The sequence below is a fragment of the Pelodiscus sinensis genome, chromosome 3 (genome assembly GCF_052426305.1).
Source record: "Pelodiscus sinensis isolate ZL-2025 chromosome 3, ASM5242630v1, whole genome shotgun sequence".
Classification (NCBI taxonomy): domain Eukaryota; kingdom Metazoa; phylum Chordata; order Testudines; family Trionychidae; genus Pelodiscus; species Pelodiscus sinensis.
Window position 1 is genome coordinate 6,669,585 of NC_143054.1, and position 12,481 is coordinate 6,682,065.

General features: G+C 45.9%; 1 protein-coding gene across 5 annotated transcripts in view; it reads left to right on the forward strand.

Moving 5' to 3' along the window:
- Positions 1 to 12,481, forward strand: part of INTS9 (integrator complex subunit 9) — a 92,524-nt gene that overhangs the window by 23,357 nt on the left and 56,686 nt on the right. For all 5 annotated transcript variants that reach the window (XM_075923266.2, XM_075923268.2, XM_075923264.2 and 2 more), the window contains exons 7-8: positions 9,355 to 9,475; positions 10,959 to 11,093. In XM_075923266.2, coding sequence (XP_075779381.1) covers positions 9,355 to 9,475; positions 10,959 to 11,093 — 256 coding nt within the window. The remainder of the gene's footprint in view (positions 1 to 9,354; positions 9,476 to 10,958; positions 11,094 to 12,481) is intronic.

Below are 12,481 nucleotides of genomic sequence, written 5' to 3' on the forward strand. Positions count from 1 at the left end.
ATTGCAGATCCAGACTAACATGGCTACCCCTTTGATACAATTTATTTGTGAAACTCCTGTGGATGTGATTCAGTTGGCGGACTTTGAGATCTGAGTCTTTTTAGCCCTTAACATAACCACAAAAAGAATCCTGAAACAAATGTGGACATTGTTTGTCTTCTAATATTTTGCATGTTAATATCTTTTTTCCAAAACAAATGGCCAAATTCATTCTCAGGAAAATGTGTATGTAACACACCAAGGGCTGACTTTGATCTTGCACTCGTTTAATTCCAGTGGTTTGACAGAAGTGACTCCTGGTGTAAACTGATATAAGAGGAGGCTTGCGCTAGTACTTGTGCATCTCTGATGTGCCCTTTTTCATACTAGTATCCAGATTTTGTATGCATAATTAAAAGTAACATAATTTCTGTCAGAGCGAGCAATTTCCAGTGGATAGAGCTAAGATAAATATCAATGTAACTCAGGAAACCAGGAAAAATAATTGCATCAGTGTCCAGCAAGTTCACTGAATATAGAACAAACCTTTTCAAACTTTATATACATCTGCTCAAAACTGAGGTGTGGGCTTGGTCTATTCACTGCATAATGGTGATCATTGTCAGCAGGGTGGGCAAAATATGGCCCATAGGCTGGATCCACCCCCACACGCCGCTCAGAGCAGCCTGGCTGTGGGGAGGAGGGGAGAGGTTTTGCACACTGCCCCTGCCTCCAGCACAGTCTCACAGCACATACTGGCCAGTTTCTGGCCAATGGGAGCTGCCTGTTTGCAGGACAGAAACCAGCCAGTGGAACCTGCGAGAATGTGCTGGGTGCAGGGGCAGTGTGCAAGGCCCTCTTCTTCCCTCCTCCTCCCCCTCCCTGCTCACAGTGGCAGCACTCAGAGCAGCACATGGCTCCTGCTACTGACTGCTCTGAGCGGTGTGTGGAGGCAGAGCAGACAGGGAGCCTGCCAGAGAGACCTGCTGGGCTGCTGGCTGGGAGCCACATAGGCTGGGAGCCACCTCCTGGCCAGAGCCTTCCTTTGGCACTCCAGCTCCTCCCTCCCCAACCCTCTGTCCCCCTCCTGCACCCCTGCCCCACATAATCCATATTCTCTGCACCCTCGCTCCTGCACCCATATCCCTTCTCAGACCCTGCACACCAATCCCCTGCCCCAGATCACAACCCTGTCCCAGACTCTGCACCCACTCCTCGAGGTCCTCCTACACCCATATCCATATCCTCTTCTGGACTCCTTTCCCCTGCCCCAGATCACAACCCTCTCCTTCACACAGGTTCCTTCCTAGGGCCCACACCCTCTCCTGCACCCCAGGCCCCTACCACAAGCTCCTTCCTACACCAAACCTACGTCCCAGACCCCACATCTTCTCTATTAATATCATGGAGGAGTGTGGCCCTTCACCCCTTACCATATTCTTGGAGTCAAAAATTATTACCCACTCTAATCTACAGAATGGTGTGTGACCAATTGAAACTGAATTGGCAGTTTGCTACTCTGTATGCTTCTGATTGCTTCAAGCCTATAACTCCACATTAAGGTTGTTTTCATATAATCAAAGAGGTTTTTTTCTTTTGTTTTGTATAATATTGAAAAATGAGTCATGACATTTGTAACTTCCTTGGTATCTTCTCAAACTAAAGTCCGTACAGACATTCTGATATTCAGTGTTATAATTACATATTATTGCACCTATTGCACCTATTGCAGTTGTACTCCCATAACCTAAGAACTAGGGGTCACCAAATGAAATTAATAGGTAGCAGGTTTAAAACAAACAAAAGGAAGTTTTTTTCTCCCCACACCACACAGTCAGCCTGTGGAACTCCTTGCCAGAGGATGTTGTGAAGAACAGGACTTAAACAAGGTTCAAAAAAGATAAATTCATGGAAGTTAGGTCCATCGATGGCTATTAGATAGGATGGGTAGGAATGGTGTTCCTAGCCTCTGTCAGAAGCTGAAAATGGATGACAGGAGAAGGATCAACGTGATGATTCCCTGTTCTGTTAACTCCCTCTGGGGTATGTGGTATTGGCCACTGTCGGAAGACAGGATACTGGGCTAGATGAATCTTTGGTATGACTCAGTGTGGCTGTTCTTATGTTCTTACTTTTCATTTGTACAAACCTAAATTAATCTGCCTTGTGTAACAGCGATTAGAATTTATAACTAAAATCAAGTGCAATGTGGAGTATTGCATTGAACCAGTGTTTAAATGCGTTAAATTGGGGCTAACAATTTTACCTAGTAAAAACTGCCTCTGGTAAATACCATGCCATCTCTAATTTTGAAAGTTCAGTTCTTTAGAGGGGCCATTCTGGTTGGTCATACTCCAGGAACAATGCTGTCTACACACCACAGTAACTGTCATCTATTTCAGAAAGATGGGCCTTCAAGGGCCTGAGCCAAACCCCATAGAAGCCACTGGATCTTTTATTTGGTTTCATTGGCATTAAAACCTGTCCTAAAGAAGGCAAGATGTGAGTTCATTCTGCTCTCCCCTGGTGGGAAAATGGCCTGGCTTTAAGAGTTTCAGTCTGGGATTTGTCTGCCATGGTCAGCTGCATTTGTTGTAGCATGGTGCTGATGGAAGGTAGAAATGGAACCAGAGACAATCCCTGAGTTAGGTATACCCCAGCCATTGAACTAGCTAGGGAGCATGTGTACAGCATGGAGGACAGCGTGATGAGCTGTAGTCAGGAGTCTTAACCAGAATACAAGCTGCTGCTAATTCCTGCAGCCTCCTAAGGGACAATGTCTAAAGCCAATATCATGCCCAAATGTTTTGTGGGGAGAGGCCAGAGGAAAGGGATATTACTAGAATAGACTTTTATCAGTGCAGTATCGAAGAGTAACCAGTAAATAGGCTCAGTGGAATTTCTTTTTTATATCATTTTGGTAAATGATATATTCTAAATACTTTTTATCAATTACATGTTCATTGTTGTGGGAAATGATGGGGGTGGGATTAGAAAATAATTATTTAATGGGAGTAGCCATTGAGATTCAAAAAGCTGAAGCTCTGTGACCATTAAAAACCCAGATTATCAGCATTATATGTCAAAATATACTAAGTAAATATCCTTAAGAGTTTATAAGCGCTCAAATAGCATTTTTCTTTTTTTTACCTGATGGTAGATTTCCATTATTCTGAAAATAGTTATGTGTACACACATATAGGGTGAAATGCACATTGAGGCTATGTCTACGCAGCAGCGTTATTTCAGAATAACTGGCATTATTCTGAAATAACTTAGTCCATGTCTACACGCAAGCAGTTATTTTGACATACAGGCAGTCCCCGGGTTACGTACAAGATAGGGACTGTAGGTTTGTTCTTAAGTTGAATCTGTATGTAAGTCGGAACTGGCGTCCAGATTCAGCCGCTGCTGAAACTGACCGCCACTTCTGACTTACATACAGAATCAACTTAAGAACCCCAGGCGTCCCCAAGTCAGCTGCTGCTGAAACTGATCAGCAGCTGATTCCAGGAAGCCCGGGGCAGAGCAACTCTGCCTCGGGCTTCCTGTAGTCAGCGCTGGTCAGTTTCAGCAGAAGCTGACTTGGGGATGCCTGGGGCAGAGCAGCTGGGGTACTGCTGGGTTGCTCCAGTAGCGCCACTCCTCGGTGCTACTGGACCAACCCAGCAGCACCCCATCTGCTCTGCCCCAGGCGTCCTGATTCAGCCGCTGCTGAAACTGACCAGCAGCGGCTGAATCAGGACCTGGGGCAGAGCAGCTGGGGTGCTGCCGGGTTGGTCCAGTAGTGCCCAGAGCGGCGCTGCAGGACCAATAGGCAGCGCCCCAGCTGCTCTGCCCCAGGGTCCAAAACAAAAGCCTGGTCTGCTGGGGGGGGGGCATACTAGCTGCGCCCCCGCCCCCCAGCAGACCAGGGACACGGGGAGCAGAGCCGCAGTGGCAGCGGGGTGCCGCACCTCTGAGGCTTTGCTCTGGCAAAGTCTCAGAGGCGCGGGACCCCGCCGTGGCTGCCGCTTCAGTCCCGGTGCCTGTGGTCTGCTGGGGACGGTCCCCAGCAGACCACAGGCACCCGGACTGAAGCGGCAGCAGCGGCGGTTACCCGCGCTTCTGAGGCTTTGCTCTGGAAAAGCCTCAGAAGCGCAGGAACCCGCCCTATGCCCCTGGTCTGCTGGAGACGGTCTCCAGCAGACCAGGGGCACCGGAGCAGCTTACGAACGGGGCTTTCTCGCCCCGGAGCTCGCAGGTAGCAATCCGCCACCTCGACCTCCGGGGCGAGAAAGCACCGTTCGTAAGTGCGGATCCGACATAAGTCGGATCCGCGTAAGTCGGGGACTGCCTGTAATGTCGAAATAATGGAGAGCTGGAGGACTGCTTACTCTGACTCCTGTAACCCTTGTTGTACAAGGAGTAAGGGAAGTCGGGGGAAGAGTGCTCCATCTTGAAATAACTGCTGTGTAGACAGTGCCAAAAGTCGAAATAAGCTATTTTCGAGGTTAGGCCTACTGTGTAGATGTGCCCTTACAGATAAAAATCTGTTCCTACCAGTCACCTTAAAACATAGATTAAGTGATCACTACCGTATGTAAGCTCCACTTTCTGACTAGTTTGATGGGCCAGTGTTCTCTGGAACTTATATTAGAATGGGGGACAGAGAGCAACAATTCTGGGTTATATTCTTGACTCTTTAACTCACTGATTGGTGCTAGGCAAGCCTCTTAACCTCCCTCTGCATCTAAAATTGAGTTAATCACCTTGTAAGGGTGTTGTGGGCTTAATGAATGTTTGCAAAGTGCTTTGAGATTTCAGATGCCAAGTGTCCTGTAGGTGTCAATGAAGCTAATTATTATAGCATTTAAGCAAACATCCCCTAGTCCACAATTTAATGCCTGAGTAACAGTATGTTCAGGGTAAAAATGGCACCACTAATGTAAGCAGATCCTGCCCATGCTTTAAATTAAATTAATGGAGATTACCTATCTCCTAGAACTGGAAGGGACCTTGAAAGGTCATTGAGTCCAGTCTCCTGCCTTCACAGCAGGACCAAGTTCCATCCCTGACAAATTTTTGCCCCAAATCCTTAAATGGCCTCCACAAGGATTGAACTCACAACCCTGGGTTTAGCAGGCCAATGCTCAAACCGCTGAGCTATCCCTTCCCTCTCCAATGGGTGAATTTCAAAGTTATAAAAGTACTTGGTGGCTGCTGCCAGAACAGAATACTTGTTCCTTTTGATTCTGTAACTTCTAAAACATTTTCACCCTGATGAATCACCATTATTATTTTTCAGCTCAGCTAGTTTCACTCTGAATAGTGAGTGTGAAACACCAAGTAGTATTATCTTTATTACAGCACTGAAGCAATTTAAATGCCAATACTGTAAAAAGTAAAAGCATTAGAGTGGGTTATGCTTTTCCATTACCAGATTCAGCATGAACTAATGACTTAGAATGTTTTATTGCCATTAGGTTTTAATTAACTGGGTGTTTTCAGGGTTTTATAGAAGCTCAACTCTCTCATTAATGCTCATCCTTCCAGTTGCTTGTGTTGTGGGTACACACCATCCCTGTATTCCAATGCAAGTGTTAGTAGAGACAAGGTACAATTCACCTGTGGAACTCATTGTTGTAAGAGATGATTAAAGCTAAGAGCTGAGCAGGATTCAGGAAAGTATCATTTTATATAATAAGCAGGGCTCGACAAATACGCTCGCCCATGGCGAGTAGATTTTACCAGCTGGTGAGTGCAGGGGCGGACTGGCCCAGTGGGCCATTGTGACGGGCTGGCCGAAGCCTGCACTACAAGTGGCTTGGCCCCATCTGATCCACTGGCCGGTGGAGGAGCAGAGCGCCGCCGGGGAGGGGGAAGTGCGGCGATTCTCAGCACCAGGCTGCCTGCATGCTGCTCTGGCGCGAGGAGGTGGGGCGCGAACCAGAGGGCAGGACGCCGGCAGACGCCAGGACACTGGCGTGATGGGGCATCCTGACGTCACGGCCGGCGACCGCCAGATTAAAAAAGGCTCCAGCAACCCTGCAAAGTGGAAGGCAGAAGCCAGGTGGGGCAGGGGCAAGGGCTGGGGCTGTGCTGTGCAGAGGGGAGGGGAGGGCAAGGGAAGGGGAAAAATATGGGGAAGGGGCTTGTGCTGAGGGGAGGGGAGGAGGTCAGGAGAAGAAGAAGAAGAAAGGGGAAGGCACCAAGGGACAGGGGTGCAGGAGAGACAAATGCCAGAGGGCCAAGTGCAGACAATGAGGAAAAGGGCAGGAGGGAAGGTGTCAGTGGGAGGGGGGACAGGGTGATGCTGGGAGAGGAGAGGGTAAGGGCATTGGGGGCTAGAGGAGGGAGGCAGAGGTGCTGGGAGAAGGCTTGAAAGAAGGGGTGGGCATGAGGAAGGTGGGGATGGAGCTAGACGTGTGAGGGCACAGGGGTATGAGGGGAACGGGGGTAGGGGATGGTGAGGGGGTGAGCATCACTTCAGGGAAAAAGAGGTAAAAGGGGGCAGGAGCAGCGAGGGAAGGGGGAGGCACCAGGAGGGTGCAGGTGCCAGGGGATTCTGGGGGTGAAGCAGAAGGGCAGACACCTGCAGGGAAGGGACCAGCACCAGAGGAGAGAGGCAAGGCAGGTGTGTAGAGGGAGGTGTTAGGAGAGGGGATGAGGAGGGGTAGCTCACATGATCAGAGTGGGGTACTGGAGGATTGGGCACAGGGGGGAGAGAAGGGCTGGTGGAGGGGGGCAGGTCTCAGGAAGGCTGAGGGCAGTGAGAAGGGCAGGAGTCAGGACAACAGAGGAGGATGAGGGGTTGAGGGGCAGCAGGCACCAGGGGAGCTGATGGAACAAGGGGAGGAGACATGGCAGCAGAGGGAAAAGGTAGAGGTTTGTAAGATATTTATTAATAACTTGGGTGATATTTATTAATAACTTATTAGTAATTACTGTTCTTATTCTTATTAGGAATTTATGCCATTAAAAAAACACTTTGGGGTGGCAAGTCCCTTTTTTGTCTGGCAAGTAGGGTTTTCTATAATTTGTCGAGCCCTGGTAATAAGAATATCCAAAGTAGGGATTTAAAATCTCGTTTAATTGGTTAAGCATATTATTTAATTGGTTAACCAATTAAAGGGAAGGGCAGGCAGGGAGGAGGTTACTCCAGCCCGGCTAGAGCAACCCACCAGCCCACCGCAAGAGCAGCCCCTATGTTAACCCACCCATTAAGGGTGAGACTAAGCAGTTAACCTGTTAAACATTCACATCCCTAATCCAGAGTTGCATTAGCAATGCGTTAATAAATGCATTACATTTGGAAGGAATATATATCTCCATGTTTCAGGGAATCTAACTTTAGTTAAGGGGGGAAGGGCTAAGAAACTTTCCCAAAAGGCAGGTTATGCCACAATTATTACGTTAATAGTTTCCTTTAAAGTGTCTGGAAGGGGCCTTTGCCAGCATAGTGGACAAGATAGACCAGTGATCTGATCTGATATGGCAACGCCTCCCTTCCTCCAGCTGGAAACAAGTCAGGTTAAACATTAGGCGTGGTTCTCTGCACCGAGCAGGACAAAGTCATGTTTGACAAATGCAGGAAGCTGAGGTGCAGATGTTAAGGTAGTTGCCCAAGGTTTTGCAGGGCAAAGTTAAGAATAAGTTCCAGAAGTTCTGATGCTCGAGTTCTCCATATGAACCAGCGCAGCATGCTCCCTTGGCCTTCTCTGCACTGCGTTTTTACCCACATCCCTTCATCCATCCAAGTATGGCTGAGAGCCATGAGATGGTCCACGGTGGGGTGTCCATGAGGAATGCATAGAGCTGAATGCCATCAGTATGTTATTAGTGTTTCAGCCCTTACAATTTCTTCTGGCAACCTCACATGCAAGCTAAACACCAGGATAGTGGCCTAAAACTCTGCAGGATCCTGCCAGGGTGCCCATTACCACCTTAACATTGTTCTAGGAGTGAACTTGACCATTCACTAATACCCTTTTTGCTGGGATTTTAATCTAGTTCTCAGTCTCTGAAGATCACCTGTGTTCAAGGATGCTAGAAACTTACCTTTCTCACCAGTGACAAGTCCCCACATTGTCTATTGCTAGGAGACTATTCTGGGAAGACTAACCATATTGTGGCATTCAACAGTAAATTCTGTTTTATGGCAGGCACAAGACACTTCATTGAAACTATTGCCTGCAGATGGTGGGCTTTCTGTTTGCATTGTCTGGCTCCCTGTTTTATGATTTCCCAAAAGACGCCTAGGACACTTCATCTTCCCCCTTAACCTCTTTGCTTTCATCTAGCATGTGCTGGAATTGCATTCATTGGAGTAGGCATACACAATGCTCTTGGCAAGAGCTGGCCTTCATTCTTTCTTCAGTATGTTAAATTATGGAGATGTTCTCTGACCTAGTAGTCATAACAATAAATTAAATTCCTTTAAACAAATTGATCAAAGAAACTTGACCAATTTTCATAAATCATGGGAAACTGATTTGAATTAGCCTTTGATTTAGCATTAGTTTAATATACCAAAAAAACTATTCTTCTTCCACATTTTGGCAGTTCTTGCCTTGGTTTATATTGCTAAAGAAGATTTATTTCCCTCAAGTTAGCCATCCCTCCTACAGGCTGTGACACTATAGTTCACGTCTTCCCTGACAAAGCTGGCCAACTAACTTGCAAAAAATATGTGCAGTATATGAAAAATATAATGGATGAAGTTTTCTAAGGTGGGTGAACTCAGTGCTTGCTCCCAAGGATGTCAATTGCTTTGCGACTTCAGTGAATTTATCCGTGCAAATTCCCCCTGGAGAAAAGTATTGACTCCATCTTACAAATGGGGAAACATGGGACTATGGGCCGCTGAGTCCCAATGTTAGCAGCAGAGCTGAGAATAAGGATAGGGTCCCTAGGTCTGACTTCTGTGCCTTACTCAAAAGACCATATTCTCTACTTCTCTCTATTCAGTTTCCTAGCTTCAGCGGTGGGTGTGTTAGAGGCAAATTAAAAATACCTATTGTCCCTCAAACCCAAATTATAGCAGAGCCTTTTGCTATGACCACAACCTGGCTGCAGTTCAGATCTGCTACTATTTCTAATGCATGGGAAAAATACTGCTGCAACGCACATTTCCCCCCCTCCCCCCTACGATTCCCTGACTTGCAAGAGTTGGGGACAAAGCTGATCAAGTGTTTTCTGGGGTGAGGTGGCAGTGGCCCATCCATGCTTCTCATTAGCCTGGAAATCTCCCACCTCAGCCTTCCTGGGAACTGGTCAGTCCCTAGAGTGCTAAACACCATGGAATGAGTTCTAGGAGTTAAAATGCTACAAAGAGAAATAAAAATCTAGGAACCCAACAGGAAATTGAGAGAGTTCCTTTTTTGATCTTCACAGGCTGCTGCCTGCCCCTCTGAAAGATGCAGTGGAGGTGTCCACGTGGAGGAGGTGCTACACCATGCCCGAGGTGAACTCTGCACTGAGTAAAATCCAGCTGGTGGGGTATTCTCAGAAAATTGTAAGTATTGATACAGCTAACACCAGGCAAGCAAGAGCATCCTTTTCCCCCCACCTCTTTGTCTTTGTAGGAGTCTTGGGGAGCCCTCATTTTCCTATGCTTTACACCCACCCAATATGCTGTGTGTGGGCTAGCCACTCTAGCTGGAGGGTGGGAGTGGATTCCATTCAGTACCCTACATCAGAACTCCACCTGCCTTACGAGAAAGATTCCTCTTTATGGGAGATCAAGCAGCTCCCTGGATTCCTCAGGGAAAGCTAATGTTTATATAATGGTGAGATTCATAAGTTAATATTGGCCCACTGGGAGATGGGATTTTTTTCTGAACTAGCATCTCCTCTGGGCCCCCTGATCATGACCCCTCCCCAGCCAGCACATCTCAGATCTGAGGATCTGCTGAATGGCTCTGCCTCCACTTTCTCACCTCCTCCCCTTCCCAAGCTAACTGGAGTTTGTGAGCACTTCGCCCTGGTGCAACCCACCCTCTCTGCACACTCTTTCAGGGCCCTCTGCTGGGGCTTTCTGTCCCATAAGCAAGTGCACACCTTAGAATGAATTAAACTCACCAACTCAATAGCCTACCTATAGGATACAGCATCCCTAGACACAGCAAGCACTGGTATTGTATACAGTGTGATTTTTCACATTAGCAACACTCTCTATCCCTCTCAACACTGTTAATGTTGTAACTAGAGCCCAAAGGGTTGAGCCACTGAGATTTAAGCTGCTGATGCAGCGTTGTATAGCAACTAGTAAGAGGGGTTCAATGTTACTCAGTAAACATGAATAGTCATTCATCATAGTAAGTCACAAATGTTGAATCAATAATTATTTACTTGATTTATTTTATTTGCCTGTAGATCTGGGACCATAGATTGTAAACTCTTGGGGGCAGGAATCATGTCTTTGCCTGTTTTATGAGACATTTGGTACATCTTTAGATGCTTAAAAATATATACTGGAACAAGATACAACTTCTTGTTCTCTTAGCTTCATAACCACAAGGTAGATCAGTGTAATGCCTTTCGGCAAAACATAAGCTTTGTAGAACAAGATGAAAGAAAACAGCTACCTAAAAGAGCACTGCCAATAGTTTGTACTCAGAATTCAGGCTGTGATTTTGCTGTTTTGTAGAAGGAGGATCTGTTCCCAAACCATCAGTGGATAATAGTTTCAGTAGAAATAGTCTTGTGGGGGGGGAGTGAGTTTATCTTTAATCCTAAAACCTTCTGCTAGTTTTCCCATCCAAATAGATGTCTTTGCACTAGTGCAGGAGGGGCTGAAATTGACCAGTCTAGTTTCAATCTGGGCACTAAAGAAAATAAAACTCTAAACTAAGAGGGTTTTTTTTAAATATGCCTCTAATCATCTAATTGCTAACAGCACTTTTGTTAATGATTATTTATAATAAAATCTCATCAGTATTCTAATTTTTCTTTGTCCGGTTTTTCAGTTTATTTCTCTCCACCTGTTCTTTTTCCAGGAGCTGTTTGGTGCAGTACAGGTTACCCCTCTCAGTTCAGGCTATGCGCTTGGAAGCTCCAACTGGATTATACAGTCACATTATGAAAAGGTGTCCTATGTTTCGGGGTCCTCGCTGCTCACGACACACCCCCAGGTACAGACACTATTGAATCTTGGTAGAAAAATTCCATTGTTGGAGGCGGGTAAGTGAATTTGAAGGTGAATTCGGGAGCCCTTACCTCATGGGCATCAGGGCAGGTGGCAGCAGGCAACTTGTAAAAGTTTCCCCATCAAAGCTGTTCTAGTGCCCTTCAGTTGTAATCAGCTAGACTTCCCAGTTGTCATTAGGCAAAGACTGCCACATTGTTAAGCAGACAAGCATCCTCTAGGTAGCAAGGTGAGACACCTAATCTCTTTCTTAGCAGTGATCAAATTTTAACTCAATTTCCAGAAGTAAAAGTCTGCTGCTCTTATTTAAAGAGCCAACTTAACTCCAGAACTTTTCCATTTAAAACAAGAGAGCATCACTTTAAAAAATACTGTTTAGTCTCTAAAGACAGTTCACAGGCTGCTTTTATATCACTTCTGAAAGATTCTTGCTTCGAAGGAATAATGGCTAACTGGCTGCCAACATTTCCACCCTGCTCTGCTAAGGGTAAAGTCATTATAGAGCTGTACATGTAATTTCCAGTAAATTAATTCTCTTAGGATCCATAAATTTTTAGTGGAAAGGATGGCTGGGAGTTCGAAGTACTAAGTTGTCACTTACAATAGTTAAAAGAGTAGTATTAGCAGAAGGCTAAAATAATAAAATAATAAAAAAAAAGTTAGGTTCATGATCAGTAAGTAACCTTGTTCCAAGGTGAGTACCCCCTGTAGAATAAGCTGTAACTTTCCATGCTTCATTGTTGTCCGGAGGTACGCTCACTTTTTGTTGGAAACTTTGAGCAAAATGCCTTAATCTGTTCATGAATTCTGCGTGTGTTTAGAGAGGAGGTGGCAGCAAGGGAGAAAGCATGAAGAAGGGGCTTGTTTTAACAACTTAATAAGTGGGTAAATGGAGGCTGGCTTCATTGATTGTCTGGAGGAAGAAGCGAATATCTCAATAATGAATGAGACACGATGAGTGAGGCGGAGGGAGAGGCCATGAAGGGCTTTGAAAGTGAAGAAAAGTAACTTATAGTTGATGTAGTTGGGAAAGCGGGTACAAATAGAGAGTTAGAGTGTTGAAAAGTGATAGACTAGGAAATAGATCTTTGCAGCGGTATTCTGAATGTATATGAACGGGGCAAGATTGTATCTTTCAGGGCCAGAGAAATGATGATGTAGTACTGGAGTTGAGATGAAAGTCTTAGGCCAGGTCTATACTAGACCCGAAAGGTCAGCTTAAGGTATGCAACTTCTGCTATGTAATTTCAATGGATATACGTTCACACAAGTAAACATGTTTTAGCATTTGTGTCCATTTAGCTTTTGTTGCAGAGACTGTCCAGTTTGGCCAATATACATGGCAGCGGGGCATTGCTGGCATATATCACATTA